The sequence below is a fragment of the Zootoca vivipara genome, chromosome 3 (assembly GCF_963506605.1).
Source record: "Zootoca vivipara chromosome 3, rZooViv1.1, whole genome shotgun sequence".
NCBI lineage: Eukaryota > Metazoa > Chordata > Lepidosauria > Squamata > Lacertidae > Zootoca > Zootoca vivipara.
This window is the reverse complement of record NC_083278.1, coordinates 81,707,790-81,730,760: the sequence shown is the minus strand read 5'-3', so window position 1 is coordinate 81,730,760 and position 22,971 is coordinate 81,707,790. Positions and strand designations below refer to the sequence as shown.

The window sequence follows — 22,971 nt, the reverse complement described above, 5'->3', positions numbered from 1 at the left end:
GTGTGTGTGTCTTCTTTGTCTTTCCTCCCTCTCCCATTAATTCTCTTGCCTACTGTCAACTTTGAAGTAGCTGAGTGCCATTTAAGAAAAATGGAGTTGGGGGAAACAGTCGCTGCCGTCTTCTGTGCTGGTGTGAGCTTTGAAATAGACAGGCTGTCTAGGTATTGGCAGTGGGTGGTGGACGGGACAGGAAGGAGGAGCTCATTAGATTTGTTGCCCTCTTTGTCCTGTGCCTGTTCCTCTTTTGTCTACAGTTTGTAGTTCACCCGTGGTTTGCCCTTCCTCTGTCGCACTTTTCCTTCTCCATCCTGCCCTCCCTCCTTGCCAAGCAGCCCCTTGCCCCTTAATGGGGAAACTTAAACCCCCTGTTGCCTCTTTTGCTTTACTCTGTGTTAAGAGGTGCTAATCCCCTATTTATGACCTCGCCTTCTGTTTCCATGGGGATGTCAAAGCAGTTTATGAAGTTCATATTAGCAAGCTGTGGGGTTACTAAAGGCCACAGGCACGTTGCTTGAGAAATCAGAGGCTCCAGGCTTTCAGCACAACATTCCTCTTGCAGTGTGGGCCTGGCCCTTGGTAGTCCATTTCTCTTAAGATGTTGTGCCATAGGCCAGTATTTCTCTCTGAAGATCATGTTCTGTGCAGATATTGGGGAAGAGTCTAAATGTGGCACATGCCTGAGGTTTGAAAAGGAAGACTCCTGCCGCTCCACAGCTTTGCTTTCAGAATATCAAATCTGTATCTTGCAAGTTTCACACATTGATTTATTAACTCCAGGGTGACTCACAGCAGCTGTGAAATAATGCCTACTAGATGAAGGCAGGAAGTGATGAATTCTAATCCCCTGCCCCCCTCCAAAATTGAATAGGCAAAAGGAGTAGTCGCTCTGTCTGGCATCACATCTACAACAACATTAGTTTTGGTATCCCTGCTTCATCTCCTGTCCTTGTTTTACTTTGCTTTTCACACCACCCAGGAGGAATCTGGGAGCAAGGGGGGGGGTGAGTGGGAAGCTCAAGGAGAAAGCCAGAAATGGATCTGGCAACAGAGCCAGGCAGGAACAAGGGCTGATCTTTGAATGTGGAGACGGCCTTATTAGTGTGGGATAGTCAAGGAAAGTAGGTACTAATATTTAAGGGGGCTGCTTGGAGTTCTGCTTTTTAGGAATGCTACTCCAGTTCATCAGGGTATTGTCTCTGTCGGCTGGAGGTAGAAAATTCTGCATTTTTGGAGTCTTGCCATGTCTCAACCGCTACAGCAGTGTTGAGGGGTTTGGCTCTGTGCCTACCCCCACCTGTGCCTCCCACGTTGATCTCTGGAACAGCCAGTGATGCAAAGGACAGGAGACTTTTTAACCACTTCCTTTCTACAGCCCTGGGGGGGTTAGGTCATGACACTCTGTCCAAACTGCCATGTCCCATTTTCTTTAGAGCAGCTTCAAAAGAAGCAATTGTGCTTAAGGTACAAGCCCCAAGCTTGAAAGTTGCCATGTTCAACTCTGCCGCAGTCTTGTTTAAGTACCTCCACCTTCGGTGCTTCTTGCTTCCACCTGTAAGACTTACATAATTTCCAATAATAATATAAAAAAATCCTTCCAGTAGCACCTTAGAGGCCAACTATGTTTGTTGTTGGTATGAGCTTTCATGTGCATGCACACTTCTTCAGATACACTGAAACAGAAGTCACCAGACCCTTATATATAGTAAGAGGGTGGGAAGGGGTATTACTCAGAAGGGTGGTGGGAATGTCATAAATCACAGTGTTTAAAGGGGGGAAGGGTGCTAAGTGACTGGATCTTCGGTAGGAAATAAGAGACACATTTTCCTGCTGTGAAGAAAGATCAATATTTTGGGGTCTTTTGTTTCTCTATTCCTCTTGGTCATCTCATCTGCCACTCCTGCCTTTGGGCTACTAAGTCTTGAAGTGCCATCTTCGAGCAATTGGGCAGACCACTGAAGGTCTTTAGTACAGTATAGGAGAAATAATGTTTTTTGCTTTGGAAACACCAGATCTCTTAGCTCAAGGCTTCCTTTAGCATAGCTTGTTCAGACTTTTCATTTTGCTTCCCATCTCCAAGCAAGAGACAAAGGAAACAAAAGATGGATACATCTGTTCCCTCCACAGGTGGCTTTGCCTCACACATTGAGCCTGTTCTGTCCATGGTGATCCAAGTAGCTCCTTGAAAATGCAGCAGGCTCCTCATGCTTGCTTGAGTTAGCAAGCAGGTCTTTCATCTGAAATGCCACCATAGAGTTCTGAATATTTCCCCAAGGAAGAATTGGGAAAGTGACCGAAAAGCTGTGCAGTGGCTCTGACTTGACTGATGAAGTCCCACTGGTTACAGCTTGACTAGATTGCCTTCACACAAACACAAGAAAATGACCTTGGATGCTTTTCAAAGAGTGGTCTTATTGTGGTTCCATTAACACACTTTTAATATACAGGAATATACTTCCCAAAATAAAGTTAATTAAAGTTGAAAGGGGGTGACATAAGCAAATCCTGTGTGTGTGTGTGTGTCCCACCCAGTCATTCCTTTCAACAGCACCCCCCAATGATCTCACCATACATTAAAACGAATTGACCCAGAAAGCTGTTTCCTTAATAAAATCATCCTGTGTCTGGTAGGCAGAGTGTCTGTGGGGTCCTTATTTGCAATATGAACAAATGGTTCAGTAGGAAGATGTATTCCTGTTCCCGTTTCTTTATGTGTACTGAGAGAAGGCATCAAAAGCCTTCATGAGTTCATGAGAAATGATTGTCTAAAAACTTTATAGACTATATATTGAACATGTTCAGAACTTGTGAGAGCAGCTTGCAGTGCTACCTGAAAAATATCAGAACTGAGAATCTTTTCCACTAGAGTTTGTGTGTCTCAGATCTTTTCTTTCATTCACACAAGCATTCAGAATTTTGTATCTTACCACCTCATAATAGGACAGGAATAGGTTTTTTCTTTTCTTTTTTAATTCTCTCAGAATGGAAAGTCAGGCATACAGAGTGTGTGACTTCATGGGAAATTCTGCTTTACATGTAATGGTTAAATGGTTACTTTAACCTGAAGGCCACTTTCCATGCTCATTTCTCCCTCAAAATTCTTTTCATTGTTCCCCCTAAGCAAAGAGATAAGTAACCCATTGAGCTGTCTTTGTCTGGCCTGGTGCCCTGACTGTACAAAGGCTTGGAGTTCTCTCTCATGGGACAGTGGGAAGAAGCTGGCTGATATCAGATGGCACTGACCAACCAACTGGGCTTGGGGATAAATGATCTGCTTGAAAACAAGAAAAGTGATTCTGAAATGGAAGGGACCAAATGACGAAAAGTTCAGGCTGTATCTATAATGCAAGCTACGGTATATCGTTCAAGCACCAGCTCCCAAACCACACACATCTTGCAGCCAGATGCTTACAGAGAATTACCATCTACATGAAACCTCGGATTGAGGTCATTTAAAGTTTTGTAGTGAGATACCATAAGTTTATTTTATATCACACCTTACTTCCAAGGAGCTCAACATACAGCTCTGATTCTCACTTTCATGGGGTTTGACAGTCTCCCTCACCATTCACAATGCTGAGTGTTTAACCAGGCTCTGGAGAGTGAGATGAGTCCAAGGTTTCCTCCAGTGAAGGTTGATGAATTCCATCCCTTCCCCATTCCAAAGATGTGGCAGAAGCTTGAGATAGTTTTTGCTCTGCACTTGGCAGGTGCAAGCCTCTGCCTACCATCCTTGGCTCCAGGCTGGAGAGGACGGTGCGTCAGTTTGCACTATGGGCTCAGAGCATTCTCCCTGTTACACTTACACACACACACACACTCTTTCAGGAATGGAGGTAGATCAAGCCAACATGCCCCTGCTTCCAGCTCAGAGCTATAGATGGGAGGCAGAGGGGTGGGGTTTCCCTCTGATCCTGACAAATGCTCATCATCCCTTGCTGGTGCTCTGGTGGCAAAAATGGATGAACCTAAAGTGTTGAGATTCAGGACCGACAAAAAGGACTTCTTTGCACATCAAATCATTAACTACAGAATCTGCTACCTCAAGTTATAGTGATTGCCATCCACTTGAGCAACTTTAAAATGGATTAGGCAGATTCATGAAGGATAAAACTGACAATGGCTAGTCATGATGGCTCTACTACCTCCAGCGTTGGAAATAGTATGCCTTTGAATACCAGTTTTGGGGAACATGAGTGGGGAGAGCGCTGTGCATTCATATACTGCTTGTGAGCTTGCAATGGGCGACCAGATACCTATGGCAACAGAATGCTGGACTAGTTGGGCTGGTGGCATGTTATAGTGGACAGCCCTCTGCCCTTCTCCTTTCATTGCTTGTCCCATAATGGGAATGGCTAAGGTGAATAGCAAACTTTTAAAATATGTGATTTCTGTGTAGAAACTCCTATGGTTCCATAAACCAAATGTTAATATGTGGCACATTCCAAGGATTTCTATAAGTTTCTAGGTTAATGATTCCCAAACCTTTTTCTCCATAGACCATTTGAAAATTGCTAAGAATCTTGACAGGGCACTTAGGGATTTATTTGCCTGTTGTACCAGAATCAATTCAGCAAGCATTAGCAAGCTTTCACATGTTTATGCTCTTGAGTTTGGACATAGTATCTGATCAGTTGTAGTTGCATTATGATGGACTTATAACTTACATTTAGAATAGCTAGCTACTGCTAAAGTATTTATTTAGTACATTTATATGTTGCCCTTCCACCAAGAAACTCAATGAGGTGTTACTTAATCTTCTCCCTTCCCCATTTTATCCTCACAACAACCCTGTGAGAGGATAGGCTGAGACACGGTGACTGGTCCAAGACTAGCCTGTGAGCTTCATAGGCAAGTGGAGGTTTGAACCCTGGTCTTCCAGATCTTATTCCAACATTCTAACCACAATTGCTACCTATTTTACTTACATGAAGTTAAATTCATAATTGCTGTAGGTGGTAAAAGTAATACTCATTGTATCAGTGGATGTACTAAGACCGTATTTGTATCTTGTACTGTGCTTCTCTGAAAACAATAGAAAGTAATTGCAGCATGCTTTTTGGAGGTCAATGGATGCTGGACAATTTAGGATCAACAGGATCACAATCTTGACTACTGTCATTGATGATAGATAGATTTATAATACCCCGCCCATCTGACTGGGTTTCCCCAGCCACTCTGGGCAGCTCCCAACAGAATATTAAAAACACGATGAAACATCAAACATTTAAAATTTCCCTAAGCAGACATGCCTTCAGATGTCTTATAAAAGTCAGATAGTTGTTTATTTCCTTGACATCTGATGGGAGGGCATTCCACGAGGCGGGCACCACTACCGAGAAGGCCCTCTGCCTAGTTCCCTGTAACCTCACCTTTCCCTGTTGCAGGAAAAGGCTCACCTTGGGATTTTGTCCAAAATAAATCCCCACAAGTATCAACCTGGATTTCTCTGGTGTTGCTTGGTTTAAATTTTTGAAAAGAAGAGATAAATGAATTGTATCTCTCTTATTGCCAAGTGTACCACTGATTACTGTCTTTGGAAATTAGGGACATGTGGAAACCCTAGCCCTCTGCAGAAAATTAGTTTCACCAAAGTGAAATGGGGTTAGGCAAAGAGGGAATGTTTGGCATAGCAGGGACTGCCAAACAGCTTGAGGGAAATGCTTGTTTTTCTCCCATGCCAAATCATCAACGTTAAAAGGAGTAAATAAACAGGGGCATTTTTTAGTTTTGGACAAAGCATGCTTGAAGTAGTAAAAGTAAAGTGTGTTCCATGAAGGGCATATGTCCAAAAGTCTGCTTCAGCTAACAGTGAAAAGCCCCCAGTCGGCTTGCTGTTCACAAAAGAAGCCACAGGCCTGGACCAGAGAGTTGGATTAACCTGCTTAAGAAAAACAATAAAAGCTTTAAAATTTGGCCTTTGCTAAATCCCTTTTCCTTCCCAGAATTGGAGTGTGTGCCTCCCAAGGCTCTAATTGAATATGGAGGGATGTCTTAAGCCATTGACTTCAACATAACTACCTCTCATTGCTTGGGTACCTCCAGATTTCCTTTTCCAGTGAGATCATTTATTATCAAAGGAGCCTCCTTTCCTTCATTAAATGCCTATAAAAGTTGTTTGGCGGGTTACATTGGTATCCTCCTCAACCGTTTCAGTGAACAGGCAATGTCTCCACTGGATTTTTTTAATAATCCGGTGGAGAGCCAGTGTTGTGTAGTGGTTAGTGTACTGGGTTTGTGACCATGGGAGATCAGGATTCACATCCCCACTCAGCCATGAAGCTCACTGGGTGACCTTGGGCCAGTCACTCACTCTCAGCATAACCTACCTACAGGGTTGTTGCAACAATAAAATGGGAGAGAGAACTGTGTATGCCACCTTGAGTGCCTTTGGGGGAAATAAATTGATGTTTGGCCTTCAGGTAAAACAAATTTACCCACTTTTAATGAAATACCGGTAGAGCATTTCTAGAATGAACTGTTGTTGTTGTTGTTTAGTCGTTTAGTCGTGTCTGACTCTTCGTGACCCCATGGACCATAGCACGCCAGGCACTCCGGTCTTCCACTGCCTCCCGCAGTTTGGTCAAACTCATGTTCGTAACTTCGAGAACATTGTCCAACCATCTCGTCCTCTGTCGTCCCCTTCTCCTAGTGCCCTCAATCTTTCCCAACATCAGGGTCTTTTCCAGGGAGTCTTCTCTTCTCATGAGGTGGCCAAAGTATTGGGCCTCAGCTTCACGATCTGTCCTTCCAGTGAGCACTCAGGGCTGATTTCCTTCAGAATGGATAGGTTTGATCTTCTTGCAGTCCATGGGACTCTCAAGAGTCTCCTCCAGCACCACACTAGAATGAACTAGTGTGTTTAATTTCAGTTGTCCTTCCTAGATTAACCCCATAGGCCCAGCTTTCTCCTTTTCTGCCCAGAATTAAACACAAAGATTGATTCGAGTTAATGTGTTGGGCTGATCAAAAACAATTTTAAATTGGTGCTCTTTTTGCATAAAATACTTCTGCTAATTCCTTGCTGCTGATCTTTTTGACTTGTACCTGAAGTGGCTTCTGCACTAATGGACCTGTAATACAGTGGTACCTCTACTTACAAATTTAATGCGTTCTGAACGCACATTCGTAAGTCGGAAAAAAAATTGTAAGTAGAATCCCATAGGAACGCATTGGGAGAAAATTCATAAGTAGAAAAAATCCTATCTAAACCGCATCCAAGATGGTGGACGGAGCTCCGTTCGTAAGTAGAAACATTCGTAAGTAGAGTTATTCGTAAGTAGAGGTACCACTGTACTAGTTACTGCTGTGTGCCAAGGATAGAGGGTTATTGCTGAGCTTCACTTTGGAAGCTGCTTTTCTTTCTGAAGCTGACAGTGTTGAATGCAGAATGCAGTCTGTTTTTTCACTTGGATTGAAAAGCTCTTTGGGATCCTTTATTGTGAAAAATGGTGGATTAATGTTAGAGGTTTCCGTATGTTCCATAACTGCTTGGTGTTGATATTTCATTACCATTTTACAGGCCCCCGATGCTTGCTCGACACTTCACTGATCAAATAAATTACACTAGGATCTGCCCAGAGCACTTAACATCTAAATTTGCATGGTGCAACGAAGACAGGATGACCAAACCACAGGGATGGAGGGGGCATACTGGGGTCATAAGACCATGTTACTGCTCACCAGAGAGTTGTGTGCTCAGCAGTGTTGCATTTTTTTCAGAGAAGAAGCAGATCAGTTCCAGTTTTGGACTAAGCCAAGGTCTAGTGGTGCAGATTACACTGTGGTCGTGTTTTTAGTGCTTTAGTGCTCTTGCAAGACTACATAAGAACCTAGCCTGCTTCCTCTCTTCTCCCCCAATCCCATCTGCTTGCACTGAAGAACAGTAGTACTCCACCACCATGCTGATAGACCAGCATCCCCAAACCATTTACAGCATGGCTTTCCCTGCTGTTTTGATGCATTTGGCTGATCTATTGATTTACGAAGTATTCTGTATTTTATCAATGTAATTTTATTGTTGGGTTTCATGTTCACCACCGTTTTAAAAAGGTTGGTGGTATAGAATTTTTTCCAAATAAATAAATGAGAATTGTGTTAATGTACATTGGAAAACTAAAATACTAGTTGCTTATGGTAAACATGATCTCAACCACCATGTATTTGCAGCCTGAGAATGTGGGAAAGCTGCTTGAATGTATTTGCCTTGCCAATTAGGACTAATAAAAGCTAGCCAGAGGGTGGGTCCTGGGAGTGGTAAATGCCTCGTGAGTTGGTGTGTCAGGCTCTTTTAAATGGTCGGGCAGGGGTCGCTCCCTGCTTAAGAGCCCCTTTCTGCACCCTGAAGTGTTGGACAACTCACCCAGTTGCTAACATCCCCTTTTGTGGCAGGGTTCTGGAGATGGTGACTCAGCTTCACACATGTTTGGAGGACATATTTTCTAGACCCATTTCAGTCTGGATTGGATTCATGGCTGGAATTAGTGCCAAGACTTTCTTGGTAGGCCTAACTGTTCACCTTTGTTGGGGAAGAGACAAGGGGAGTTCAACCCTGTTGATTCTCTTTGATCTCTCAGCAGCCTTTGATTCAATTGACCTCTTGAAACAGCTCTGAGGGTTGGGCATTGGAGGCTCAGTATTACAGTGGTAATGTTCCAGGACAATTTCCAATAGCAATGGGGGACTTCTGTTCTGGAGTTGGAAAGACAATCTGTTCTGGATTACACTTCCCTTGAAAGAGTAGGTGGGGTACTCCTTGATCTACCTTTATACTTGGAGGCCAGGTGGTTAGGAGTGCCTGCATTCAGCTATATGGCTGACTTGCCAACTGTGTCCATTCCTGGGCAGAGAAAGCATGGCTACAGAAATCCACCCTTTGTTAACCTCCAGATTTGACTATTGCAATATAGTTTAAGTGGGAGTGCCCTTGAAAATGGAGGCTGAAATTTGTGCAGAATGCTGCTTCCAGGGTATTGAGACATTGCCGACCAGACTCACATAACATCAGTTTTCGAGCTGCACCTCTTTGTTTTGTAGATTCTGTTTCCAACACTAGCGAATCAAAACGGAATCCTACAAGAGCCTCACTATAGTTTCCTATAGGCATGTGTGAAAATACGTTCTCCTGCCAAATTCTTATTCCCATGCAGAAAGAAAACTTAACCTAGTTTCTTAGGAAAATAGACTTAATTACTTTGGAGACTCTCTAATGAATCTGGCCTATTATGTAGTTGTCTTGTGCCTGCAGCTTATGACTCTGTAGAGCTTGGGGTCTTCCCAAAAAGGTGAAACGGGAGGAATACATTTGAAACTGGCCTTTGATGCAGTTGAAAAAACCCGACATCCAGCTATAGCCAGTCAGAATTGGAACCTGCCAGAGGCTTAAGTCTGTATCTGTGTCTGATCTATTTTAAATATTGAAATGGAGAAGAGGGTGAGTGATCATGATTCAGAAACACTGTACATGCCCCAAGCCAGTCTTGTATAACAACAGCTAGTAGGGAAGGGGAACAGGGGCTGCATTTATCCTGTCATAGGCTGCAGTGGTCCTTGCCAAAGTCCTTGCTGCCGAGTCAAGCAGCTCTAGGTATGTGCAGCTTCAGTGAGTTACAACTGTTACAACTAAGAGATGCAGCCCACTTGCTCCAAGATGTTCAGTTTCTTTTTGTCAAAAACCCATTAGAATAAGGCACCAAGATTGTTGCACTATGCTTCATAGCGCCCCCAGCATTCACTCTTGTACAAATGAAACTGAGAACCCCTGGATGTCAGACCTTTTCTCAATTGTGAGTGTCACTCATGACCCCTTTTCTGCTTCTCTTCACAGGTACCTTACCCGATACTCTATCAAATCGGTGCAGCCCATTTGGAACAAGGGACACAAATGGTGCAAGGTTCCCATGCCTATATCACACCCTATACTCAGAGATAATGTTAATTATGGGTCAAAACCTCTTCGTTTTAACCACTAGGATGGTGTAGAGCTAGTGTTGACAGTAAATTACAACAGTTGTGGCTCAGTATTTGTCAATCCATTACAGGTATTTTTGTGTCTGGTGCTCTGGAAAGAGCCAAATGAACATTTTTCCTCTGGAAGCATACAGGAATTTTCAGAAAAGAGGCAGCTTAATGGCTAAGTAGAATTGTCATTTAACTGAAAGATAATGCAATAGATGTTGCTTCAGGATAACAAAACTTTATCTTCCTTTATTTAAATCCCAATTAAACTCTTGAGTCGACTCCTAGTTCTTTGGGTAGTTTCTACCTCTTGCATGGATACAATAGAAAGAATTTGTAACTCACTGCTCAAGTGGATTCCCCCCCTTCCATAGTTATGTCCTTAATTGACATCAATGGCTGGTGTCTATTACTGTTCATGATGCTGATGGAAGCAAGACAATTAAAGCAGAATAAAAATCCCATTGTCCTGTGTGTCCCCCACCAACACACACACACACAAAAGACCTATAAGAGTGCATGTGTAAACTTAGAAGGGTATTTACTGCAAAGTAGATCCCCACAGATGCAATAAATACACATTCAGCTTCAATCTTCTGATCAGTTGTATAGGTCCACTTTAGCCTTGAGAGAAAAGCTTATGATCTTGAAGACAAAAATGAGATTAATATTTGTGAAACCAAAAGGAGATTCTGGGAACAGTACAGCCTGCAACCAGTATAGACAAAATCAAACAACTTTGCTCAGTTGTGATTATTATTTATTAATTTTGTGTGCCACCTTTCATCTGTAGCCTATGATTGGCATACTTTTTGTCCTGTAAAATTATGAATATTTCAAGGTGATGGGGCAGACTGGGGGAGTATTGCTATAGTCAGGTTGCTGGGAAACATGCACAAGGGAGCCTTAAATGATGATGGGGGAAAGCCTGGGTAGAAGTGAGACAACTAGTATCACAACTGTAGTTGTCACTTCCTCTACAGGCTACCTCAGTTTCTTTGCTGGGGAAATGCTCTGGGTCCAAAAAATATATATATATGCTTAATTCTTTCTGCTGCTCAGCTCTAATGCTTATTTTATTGCAGCCACTATTTTGAGGCACTGGCCAGCAGTATTTTTCAGATCTACCAACTCACAGTAATCCCTCCCTACCTGAACCTATTAACCAAAGTCATCAAGACACAGCAACATTCCTAAAAGAGCCACTGGAAAGAATATTTTTGTAATGGCTCTTTTACACTGCATTGTAGGAAAGCAGTTATCCTGAGCTTTTGTTAAGCAAAAGAATGCTTCTGTAAAGATAGGATTCAGATTACCTGAAGTGAAACATTCTAGAGAGGACCTGTGCCTTCTAAACTTCATTTTCACACACAATTACATCTCAGAAATACATGCAACTTATGGAATCTGTGAATCTTGTGCATTCAGCCCAGTATAATGTATAATTAAAGCAAAAATAATGTCCATGAAGTATCAAGTTCTGAAGTACTGTACACGAAGAATGTACTAAAGCCTGATTTTGTTGGTGCAATTGGAAAAGTGATGTGTGTTTAGAAAGTGTGCACAATTAAAGGAAATGTTGGGAGTCCAGAGCAAATAGTCAAACCAGAAATCACTCGGGTGTCCTAGACTATGCATAACCATCTGTAACACTTTATACCACAAAACAATTTCATTTTCTGTGTTTACATAGCTCATGTGCCTGGATAGCAAACCGACAATTAGGATTCCTGATTTCCTAATCCTAGGAGTTCTCTTATTTCTAGTTCCTTTGTAAAGTGCCTGACTGTAATGGAGACAGAATATGAGCCCTGCAGGGAATGAGTACATATGGCAAGTGCATATGGTAATTTATCAAGATGAGTTTACTGATTATTTAGTTTACTTATATGCTACTTTTCCACAATGAGCTGTGCCCAAAGCAGCTCAGCAAACATTCAAAAATATCAAAACATTGAAAATACAAACATACAAATTACAGAACATGTTAGTAAATTCAAATGACAAAAATCAACAATTCAACAAACACAGAATATATCAGTATTACCAAAACAAACAAACAAACCCTGCCAAATCAATAGGTAAGTACATAAAGTAAAACAAAAGTGAACCAACAATGGTCTTGCTGCACTGTAAGGAGACTGACTTATAATTTAGGGGAAGGAGTAGATGACATACAGCTGGCTTACAGGCTAGACGACACAGCTGATCTACTTAATATTTTAAAATATGGTCTCACTAACACATTAGACTGATTTCATGCTGATTTATTAAAGCAAAAATACATACCCAGTTTCAAATACAAAATTAGTACAAGGCATCTCTTCCATTTTCAGCCTCGTGCTGTTATTCATAGCATGAAGGGCAGGTCCAGGTTCTTCTCTGCGTTGCCAAAGTAGATGTAGCCATGTTGTTTAGTATTGGGGACATGGTAGAATGTGAGTCCAGGCCAGAGCAAACTTCGCAGTACTACCACTCTGCCTCCCCTCTCAAATTGGATGCTCCAGGACCCTGCATAAGAATAGAATGCTGGATTTCATCCTAATTGATGAAGACAGTTTTTCTGTGATAAGCCAAACTAGGATCATATGTGTTCAGTGAATACTGGCACCAGAACAAGCTTGACTTAGCTGTAGTACAGACTACTGTATTCTTGACTCAGTTAATCACCCAAGTAAACAGACCAATGTAATTGTGTATTACCCCCTCATGTAGCTGCTTCCTTTGTATGTGAAGAGTGTTAACTCCAGCATGAGGTCCCAGGTCCATAAAATAACAAGCAAATAATGCTAGTAAGATCCAGTTATACAGTAACCTTTTTATCATTAAGTCCTGAGGCTGAAGACGTAAACAAAGTCTGCTAATGAGCGACATTCAGCTTCTCTATTATATCAGCACAGGTAAAGAACCTCTCTAGATGACTTATTTTGCAATTCTAGGATTTTGTGCTCTGCCTTAGTAAGACTCTTAGTAAGACTTAGTTGTGTTATAAGAATTTTGAGGTCATATATATATATATATATATATATATATATATATATATATATAATTGTTCATAAAACATGTACATGAATGTACAGAAACATGTCTGAAGCAGCACAGGAAGACAGGCCTGACTGACACCATTTTGACTCACTCTCTCTGACCAGGTGTTCCTCTGCAAGGAAGAAGGGGGGTGGGGGAAACCTTCTCATTGTCTCAGGAATTAAAGTGATAATCCCTGGCATCCTGATACCTGAGTGCCAGACAAAAGGGTGTGATTAACTTGGCTGGGAAACAGGGAAATGTAAATATCTCTCTTTTTTGTTGATTAGGTTTTGGGGGCAGGGGGCAGGGTCCAGACTGCTCAGATTACTGCCACCAGACCTCCCCTTTCATGATGTACCTATGATGAATCTAGGGAGGGGGGTCTTGGGCTACACCCCTTCTGTGACATATGGATGATGCTTCTGGGGGGTGGGCTGAAACCAATTTCAAATTTCTTTTTAAGGGCAAGACACCTTTGTTTGGGGTTCCTTCCTTGTTCTCCTGTGTGAGGGGAAGGACCCTGTTGCAACAGTGAAAATAAAGGCTTTGCTTCTCAAACTTCTCTGGTTGGCCTCTGTTATATTCTCCAACCAATGGAGAACCCAATAAGGGAATAAAGGCAGATTTTTGCCTATATCAGTTGGATACAACCTAGAGTCTTTCCCAGCCTTACCTAGGGATGTCTGATTGACGACAGGGCCGTCTGCATGCAGAGCAAGTTACCATTGAGCTAAGTCCCTTCCCATAATATCAGGAAGGTGTACGGTAATCAGATAGGTGTATTCCAAAGAGAAGTTCCAAAAGGACAAGCATTGCACCTTACAGCCTATTTGATTTCTAGTGGCAAAAGCCTTCAGGGCCAACCACCAGCGGCATGAGGTGCACATTGGCTTAATAATAATTTATTTGTACCCCGCCCATCTGACTGGGTTGCCCCAGCCACTCTGGGTAGCTTCCAGCATATATAAAAACACAGTATAAATTGAATGAATGAATGGAAGCTTCTACATGCAAAGTTGTTGATACTCAAAACTATGTGCAGCTTCAGTCAGATTAATAATACCAAATTGTTTAGGAAATAGGAGCCAATAGCTGTTCATTTTCCCTCAGCTCCATTGATAGGTGTGAGCCCCAGCTACTGCATAGGGCAGGCATGTCAAACCTGCGGCCCTCCAGATGTTTTGGCCTACAACTCCCATGATCCCTAGCTAGCAGGACCAGTGGTTGGGGAAGATGGGAATTGTAGTCCAAAACATCTGGAGGGCCGCAGGTTTGACATGCCTGGCATAGGGCATTTTAGGGGCAGTGGCTAAGCATGCAGCTCTTCATCCAGTTTTGTGTGTGTGCATGTTCTCCAACTGAAGCAAGACTACATGTGGGCTAGCTACCCTAATTGTCAATAGCCAACATTAGTCATAAACTGCATAGACCAACTGAAATCAATGCACCTACAGTGGTACCTCTACTTATGAATTTGATACGTTCCGAATGCACATTTGTAAGTCGAATCCCATAGGAATGCATTGGGAGAAAAAATTCGTAAGTCGAAGCAACCCTATCTAAAAATTCGTAAGTAGAAAAAATCCTATCTAAACCGCATCCAAGATGGCGGACGGAGCTCCGTTCGTAAGTAGAAACATTCATAAGTAGAGTTATTCATAAGTAGAGGTACCACTGTACTATGTTTTGATTTGGGACTTGAGAGACTATTATCCTGAGGCTAAAATGCAACTGTGGGACACATTCTCCGATTGCCTGTATCAGGAAGGAAATTTGGCCAATTGACAAGCTAAGGAAAAGAAAGCAAGAGGAAGGTGAGTGACAGAGAAACTTAACAGAGCTTCCAGCTTGGAAGTAGTTTATATAAGAGTTAATTTTCCTTGGGAGTCTTAATTTGCCTCCACCTTTGGAGGAAGTGTGGACTGGGGCAGTAAAGGGATTAGCTTCAATATTAATTATGCTTTGGTGCTGCTGAGAAGGTTAAGAGACAATGTGAAAATGAACTTTCTACTATAATCGGCTGCTCAATGGCTTGCTGAGTATTTCAGTTCCTGAAATGACAGCCTGAGAAGCAAGAGTATTAAAGCAGATTTGGTTCCATGAGGCTAGAACATGCATCCCCAAACTTCGGCCCTCCGGATGTTTTGGACTACAATTCCCATCTTCCCCGACCACTGGTCCTGTTAGCTAGGGATCATGGGAGTTGTAGGCCAAAACATCTGGAGGGCCGCAGTTTGGGGGTGCCTGGGCTAGAAGATGTTTGTGGGAGACAGTAACCTAAAACCATCAAAATACTGCAATGAAAGGGGGGGAAATCACAGATAATCCTCACTTGATGACAGAGCTAATTCAGAAAAGCTTCTTGTCAGCTTTGGCAAATGCTTGATGCTACATGTAGTTCATATAGCAAAAGAAATGTTCAGGAAGCAAGAAGACTGAAAGGTGTGTTAGCTACATACATTATCCCAACTTTGCTTTAGAATAAATATCAGAGACACTCGGAAGAGCAACAATGGGCAGGGGTGCTCTCCTTTTCTGAAGCCCAAGTTCATGCATCATCTCCAGCACAACCCCAGACAACAAGCCATATTTTCCTATATTGATTTCCTTGACACACTTTCCTTGGGACATCCTCTTTGGGACTGCCATTAAAGGCCATTCAGAAATTGCAGCTGTTGCACAAAGCAGCTGCCTTTCCAACAAGAGGACTGCGTAAAAGAGCACTGCTTTTCCCCTTGTTACCTGCCAATCAAACTTCAGACCCACCACAATGTCCCATTTCTCCTGTTTTTAGCAGCCGAATTGAGACTCTGCCTATCCCAAATGAGTCACTCTCTGCGCACGCCACCATTTTAGTTGTAATCAACACATTGCTTCACACAATTGAGACGGAGGCGAAATTGGGAACATTTTTGCTATGTTCTCAGTTCTATAAAATTTCTTCCATGACGAGATCAGGCTGTGAATTAAGGTGCAATTTGTTTACGGAACCTCTTACCAATTTTGTTACGCAAAATTACATAGCAAAACACAATGTTGGGATGCTAAAAACACTAAATGCCTCAATTCAACTCAACTATTGGAAGACAATGAATTTTTGAGTTCTTGTCTGTTTGTTATTTTGCAAGGCAGGATTATTGTTTTTAATACAGAATTGTATTAACCATCTGATCACCATTGGCGACCAGGAATTTCACAGAGGCAAATACATGGAATTTTTTCAAGGCAAGTGATCAGGCTGCCAGCCTGGTCAGCTTCTGCACAAGTATTGAGCTGGCTCTGTCTGTGCCTGCTATTTGAGGTCAAGATACGCTCCAGCAAATGGAGACAGAAGCTGAAGCGGGCTCCAATTGCCCTTTCCTATGAAAAAGAAAAAGGAGCCCTTTCCTATGAGGATCTCTAGTAATGGAGCAGGGGAGAAAATGGACAGACCGTAATGATGGGGAGTAGGGGGGGATGTATAGCAGCTGCTGTGCATCTTCTAGCCTGCTAGTTATTATTTTTACTTGCTTTTTATTCACAAGAGGACTTTAGTTTTTTTAAAAAAGCAGGCAGGTAAAAAACAACCCTGCAGCGTAGTACAGTAAATGGCATGTGGTTTAGTAGCATGGCTGTTCTAACAGAATACTTGGGAGATCTATCTGATGGCATTTTTTAGGGCAGAAGGTGCAGGATATAAATTATCCTATAAGAAAATTAAGTATTAAATTCAGATTCAAAATTATGTTCCATTATATACAGTAGAATCTCAAGTAGCTTTTATGGTATTATGTACAACAGAAACTCATACCCTAGGGTGTAACGAATTGTCAACTAATGCTACATAATGTATCTTGTTCTCATAATGAGTTAACAAAAAAAATAAGCATGACTGAGAGCATAATGCTATCCGTGTTTTTGCAGGATTAATCCCCACTACATTAAGTGAGGTTTAATCCCTAGTACAGGGGTCAGCAACCTTTTCCAGCCATGGGCCAGTCCATTGTCCCTCAGACCTTGTGGGCCGGACTATATTTTTTTGGGGGGGGGGGAATGAATGAATTCCTATGCCCCACAAATAACCCAGAGATGCATTTTAAATAAAAGCACACATTCTACTCATGTAAAAACACCAGGCAGGCCCCACAAACATAGCTGCCAAGTCTCCCGTTTTCCCCGGGAAAACCCCTTTTTTACTTACCTTTTCCCGGTGGTCCCCCGTATCACTTCGTCTCCCGTTTTTCTCCGTTATTTTCTCCTGCCGGCGGCCATTTTTTTTCTTTCCGATTTGCCCTTCTATGGGCACCAAAAATGGCCGCCGCCAGCTTCAAAAGTCGCATCTACGCATGTCTGGAAGTGCATAGACGTAACTTCCGGTGTTGGCGGTGGCCATTTTTGGTGCCCATAGATGGGCGGAGCGACACTGGAAGTTGCGTCGGCGCACTTCCTGACATGCGTACAAGCGACTTTCGAAGCCGGCGACGGCCATTTTTGGGGCCCATAGAAGGGCAAAGCGACACCGGAAGTTACATCGACGCAACTTCTGGTGTCAAATGGCTGCCGGTCCCGGATTCTGCAGTCCGGAACTTGGAAGGTAAGCCCACAAATAACCCAGAGATGCATTTTAAATAAAAGGACACATTCTACTCATGTAAAAACATGCTGATTCCCAGACCATCCGCGGGCCGGATTGAGAAGGCGATTGGACCGCATCTGGCCCACGGGCCTTAGGTTGCCTACCCCTGCCCTAATATGTTTAGGAATGGGCTTAATCCAGAGGAAGCCTCACTGAACACAGAGGGGCTGACTTCCAAATAAACTTTTGTAAGATTGTACTGCATTTCCAATGAAACCAAAGGAACAAGTGAGTTGCAACTTTCAAAAAGACTTAATCACAATTTAGCTGGATTATGACCAAAATTAATGCTTTCTTTACTTCCTGTAGCCGCACAACTTGTATTTTAAATAAGCACATAAATGTTATCTATGGTTGAAGGGGATACTTTTCTTGCCTCTGTTGTCAGTATCCCAGTCAGAAACAACGGTGGGCAGAGCTCAGCACAAAGCAGCAAGCACAAGACACCAACTGAGGCAGTGAACCAGGAGGTGCGGCTCCAACAGTATTTCAGCAGCAGTGAAGATGACATTCACTAAGGATCAGAGATCCGGCATATGGCACGTTCATGAGAAAAGCTTTGCACAGTTACTGTGTTATTTTTTTCAAATAACTATAAACCCCATAATTTGCTTTTTAAGCTGCACCCGCCAGAACTAGCTTAAGCCAAATACTGTCTGGACTGAAAAAAATTGCCTGTCAGGTCTGTGTGGGAGGAAAGAGCCTGGGAAAAATATCCTTTGGATGAAGATCTGGAGCTTCCCATTCCCCCTCTGGAGCAGACTGCAACCTTCACCCTGCCAAATACGGGTGGGAATGCTGAGGAGGAGCTTAACCATTTTCCAAACAAGACACTGCTCCGAAAGCTTGTCTGCTCAACCAGCCACTGACTCCTCGATGGCCCTCTGTCAACTGCCAGGACCCTAGTGCCTGTGTTTTAAACGTCAACCTCCCTCCCCTTGGCTTCTGCTTTCTCTCCAGCCTGCCACTGTATCCAATCTCATCCCCCATGTCTGCCTGGGCTCTGACCCGGGCCCTCTATGATATGCAGGCAATGGAGACGCTTGATCTACTAACTGTAAAATGAGAGGCCCTTAAAACAACAGAGAGCTGATCCACTTCAAATCTACTCTTCCATAACACTCCTGTTTTGGCTATATTTCAAAGAACGGGGGTGGGGATGGGAAGAAGCCGTTTTCAATGTTGGTAAAAGCTGCCTGTTCCAAAAGGTTGCATTAGGGAAACATAAACAGTGACACCTCTATTATATCTAGGTGATACTATTCACAAAGCATCGTATGGCTATGGCTGTGTTCGCATATACCCTTTTCTGCTCCTTGTTCTGCTAAAACAACTGCAACAGAATTAACTACCGTACTTCACTTCTCTCACATCCATATATACAGTTCACTTTGATTTTTAACGACTCCCATTTCCCCCAACATGTTCTTGCCAACGTTAAACATTAGACAAGCATTTTGACTTGCCAGATGGAAGTATCCCCCTGTGCAGTTTCGAGGGTTCTCCCAACTACCACCAACCCACTCTTTTGTCCCCACAAGAAGGGGATCCATTGCTTTCCCTTTTGAGGGTACCTCCAAACTATCACTGTTTTGTAGGAGGGATTCAGAGGTATACCAGAACTTTAGGTATGAACAGTTAGAGTGTATAAAAGTTATTTGTCCTGGCACAACTAATCCACTTTAAAAAAACTAATGAGACTTTGTGGTTTGAAAAGTGATGGGGGGTGGGTGGACTGAGAAGTTTGGAATAAACGAATGACTAAAAGGATGGAGAAGATCCCAGTTTGAATCCCTGGCATCTCCAGGCATAGCTGGGAATGTCACTCACCTGAAACCATAGAGACCAGCTATGAGTCAGTGCAGACCATAGACCATAAACTTGGGTCTCCAGCTGTTTTTGACTACAACTCCCATCTTCCCTAGCTAGCAGGACCAGGGGTCAGGGATTATGGGAATTGTCCAAAACAGCTGGAGATCCAAGTTTGGAAAACCTGGTGTAGATAATACTGTGGAAAATCTATCAGTGGTCTGACTCAGTGTAAGATGGCTTCTTATGTTCCTCACACCCATGGGCTGAATGCAGCCTTCCAGTCCTCTTTATTCAGCCCTCCAGCAGTTGCTTGCCTACTCCAAGCCCCATCCCTCTGCAAGTGCTTGTGCCTGCTCAACTGTGGTGATGCATCTTGCTTCCTGGATGAAGGAGGGAGGGGTACATATACAAGCCATTCACACGTGGCCCTCAGGCTGAAAATGGTTTCCCACCCCGGTTTAGGCAAATCAGTTACCCCAACTGTGGACAATGCAGAAAACTGGTTAGTTTAAAATAAAAATTGCAACTTCTGTTCCCTTCTGGCATGCAAGAGGAGAAGGGAGCACACAGCTCAAGGCTTGCCGCAGCTCATGGAAGTTATAAGAAACCATGGTTTCATGTTACATCTGAATCAGACATATGATAGATTTTGTTGAGATGAGTATGGATAGAATAGTACAAATTCAGTATTTATTAAGAAATGAGTATTTTTTTAAAAAGCAAACAAAAAACAGCAATTCTGGTAGGAGGAAGTGCACATGTATGGGAAACATAAAGATTAGTTCAAGAACTACAGGGATCAAAACTGAAATGAGATGAAATGTGACATGAGTGCTGGGGCAGAAGCACCTTAATTGGCCTCACTCCAAAAAAGCTGGGGCAGGAGGCAAAGCTGAACAAGGGCAATTAGTCCTCCAACTAATAATTCAACACACACAGCAGGGAGAAGGATGTGGATTGAGAACCTTTTCCCACAACAAGGGGAAAGAGATGCCCTAGGTCAACGTGGGTAGGCTTTTGATGGGAATTTCATTACAGCTTATCCGGTTTGTATCATGTACATAAACTTGACCCCAACCTCTTTTCTCACCATCAGAAATAAAAAAGGAGGGGCAGGGTGGTGTTATGGCAGCCCCATCCAGAAAGCATAGACCTGTTCTGCTTCTTTTAGTTCCTTTACATCATGCCAGAGTACATGATTAATTTTTATTATTTATTTCAGATTTATAGAATGACTTACTTCAACGCATTTACTTTCATCCTGTTAAGTAGATTATTATTTTTCCTACTTTGTGGATAGAAACTGAAAGCAAGGCCACCCAATGAGTCCATGGCTGAACTTTGATTTGAAACAAGGTCTTCCATGTCTATATCTAAAAATTACCCAATGAGTCACACTGAAGCTCTCTTTTGCATTACAGTTCTCCATGTACTCATCTCTTATCTCTCATCTTAGCTTTCCAATCTAGTAACAGTGATCTCTGTCAGGTACTATTGCAATAGAATAATACATTGCTGAATACAATGCCAAAACAACTTGCAAATACTAGATATATGCTATAGCAAATATGCTAGATATAAACTGAAATTCTCATGCTGACCTCAAAGACTAAGACACACATGCTCTGTCGTTACAATAAATATTTGCTTGTTGCCATAGGTCATTGCATACAGTACAAATAAGAGGGACATGTCTGAAACAGACATACAATGTGCAAATTAAGCTACCAATTCACAAATAGCATACAAAGTAGGACAAAAATAACAAATAAAAAAACCTCATGACAGCTTCCAAAGGCTTTTCTCACTTAGTTGTTCAAATTAGTGAATCTCCTTTATAATCCACTGGCAGTTTATTGTCTGCACTTATTTTTGTTGCTGCAGTTTTAAATAATGCAACTTGATAACATCTGTATTTGGATTCAAAACCACTATATCCTGTATTGACCATGGCATGCATTGGGACACATGGTAGGAAAACAATTTAATTCTGGGATAGGCATCATGCTCTGACAGTGACATTGAAAAATTCTTCCAACATTTGCAGAAATTGTGCAGGGTCAGACTGGCAGACTCTGCAGCAGGTAATTTAAGAAAAGTTCTTCAGCATGCAAGAAGAGGACTGGCAGTTCTGAGGATGACCATCACTGAGATCTCAACATCTGGCTCAACAAAAAGAGTTCATCACAAATATTAAGAACAGCCAAGGAGAAACTACTTTCTAGAAGTTATTCAGTAGGTATTCAGAAATATTCAAACCATCCACTACTAAATAGAGTACACAGGTAGCTGGGAGCTATGAGACAGTGAATCCCTAATGTCAACTTTAAAAGGGGGGGCGGCTTTGTATCCTTATTTCTCAGCTTGTGCAGATATTTCACTCATGCTTTGAAGCTCTTTGCATACAGTTCATTCATAAAGAAGACCTATACATTTACCTTTCCTCCCCTCATTTACAAAGGGAAGCTGGGATATGTCTCCTTTCCCAAAGCAACCTCCACCAGATAGTTGCAGATAGAGCTTTACAAAGTCTGACTCTGCTAAATTTTCTTCTGGTTTCCTAAAAATGGCCTCTTGCGGTAGGGTTTTACTTTCATTAAGCAGCTATTAATGAAAGTAAAACCCTAATGCAGAATCAAAAGGCCTATAACAAAACTGAAAGAAAAGATGAAGCAGGAACTTATTGAAGGGAAAAAATAATTAAAAGCCTATATTACATGCCCTGGAATGACACGACAGACTCTCGGCTCCCCTGTCCTTGTTTGCTCTGGGATGGTAAAACCACCTCAGAAATAATGAACAGTCTCCTTCACGATGAGTAGCCAAGATTTCTTGATAAACCAGACCCCTGAAGTACTTGACAGTTTGAACCCCAAAACCCAGTATAACAGTTTATTACATACAGAAGCAAAGCTCAAGAGATATAGGCATGGTTCCAAAAATTTGGGCAAATTGTGGGTGGTCAGAAAGTCAAAAGCAGCAATTCTAACTGGCTCTTGTTCATGTTACAATTGTCTCATAAGGATCAGTTCCAAAGAAAAGGTCACACCTTGAGGGAACACCCTATGATCAATGTAGGAGTAGCAACATCAGACTCCAAAAGTGTCAATACAGACACACATTCTTGGCACGAACAGGCCTAGTGTGTGGCCTTTGATAGGGAAAATCATGGGAGACCCTGAGCTGAACACACACAAGATGCTGGTACTAAGAGAAAGCAATATAGCCTTCTGAAAGTTGTGCGAACTCTAGCAGGGCTGATAGTCTCCTCTCCATATCCACAGTTCAAGAGGTCAGCGTATACCACACACAGTCTGGTTTCTCTGTCTTCACTTCACTTAAAGAGTCCAAACTTTTCTCATATTACTTGATTAGGGTTTCTGTTCTTCCTACTGAGGCTGACCCCACAGTGTCCCCTACTGGAAGGTGACTGGTACAGCAGTCCAATGCTAAAATAGTATTAACGCACAAGCAAATTACCTGCTAACTTGGCCATTTGACCAGATCAACTTATCCACACAGTCTGGGGAGGCGTTTATCCTCCAGAAGGTTATGCGTATACT

General features: G+C 42.4%; 2 protein-coding genes across 3 annotated transcripts in view; one reads left to right on the top strand and one right to left on the bottom strand.

Annotated features, from left to right (window-relative positions):
• The window catches only part of MRPS18A (mitochondrial ribosomal protein S18A), a 34,848-nt gene extending 24,619 nt beyond the window's left edge, over positions 1-10,229 (top strand). Inside the window, exon 6 of the mRNA XM_035108195.2 lies at positions 9,824-10,229. Within this exon, the coding sequence (XP_034964086.1) occupies positions 9,824-9,968 (145 nt within the window). The 3' untranslated portion in view covers positions 9,969-10,229. The remainder of the gene's footprint in view (positions 1-9,823) is intronic.
• Positions 10,230-11,801: 1,572 nt separating this feature from the next.
• The window catches only part of RSPH9 (radial spoke head component 9), a 28,317-nt gene continuing 17,147 nt past the window's right edge, over positions 11,802-22,971 (bottom strand). Inside the window, exon 5 of one of the 2 annotated variants that reach the window (XM_035108193.2) lies at positions 11,802-12,465. In XM_035108193.2, coding sequence (XP_034964084.1) covers positions 12,305-12,465 — 161 coding nt within the window. In that variant the 3' untranslated portion in view covers positions 11,802-12,304. Of the gene's footprint in view, positions 12,496-22,971 lie in introns of both variants that reach the window. The other variant, XM_060272922.1, reaches the window with a different exon arrangement.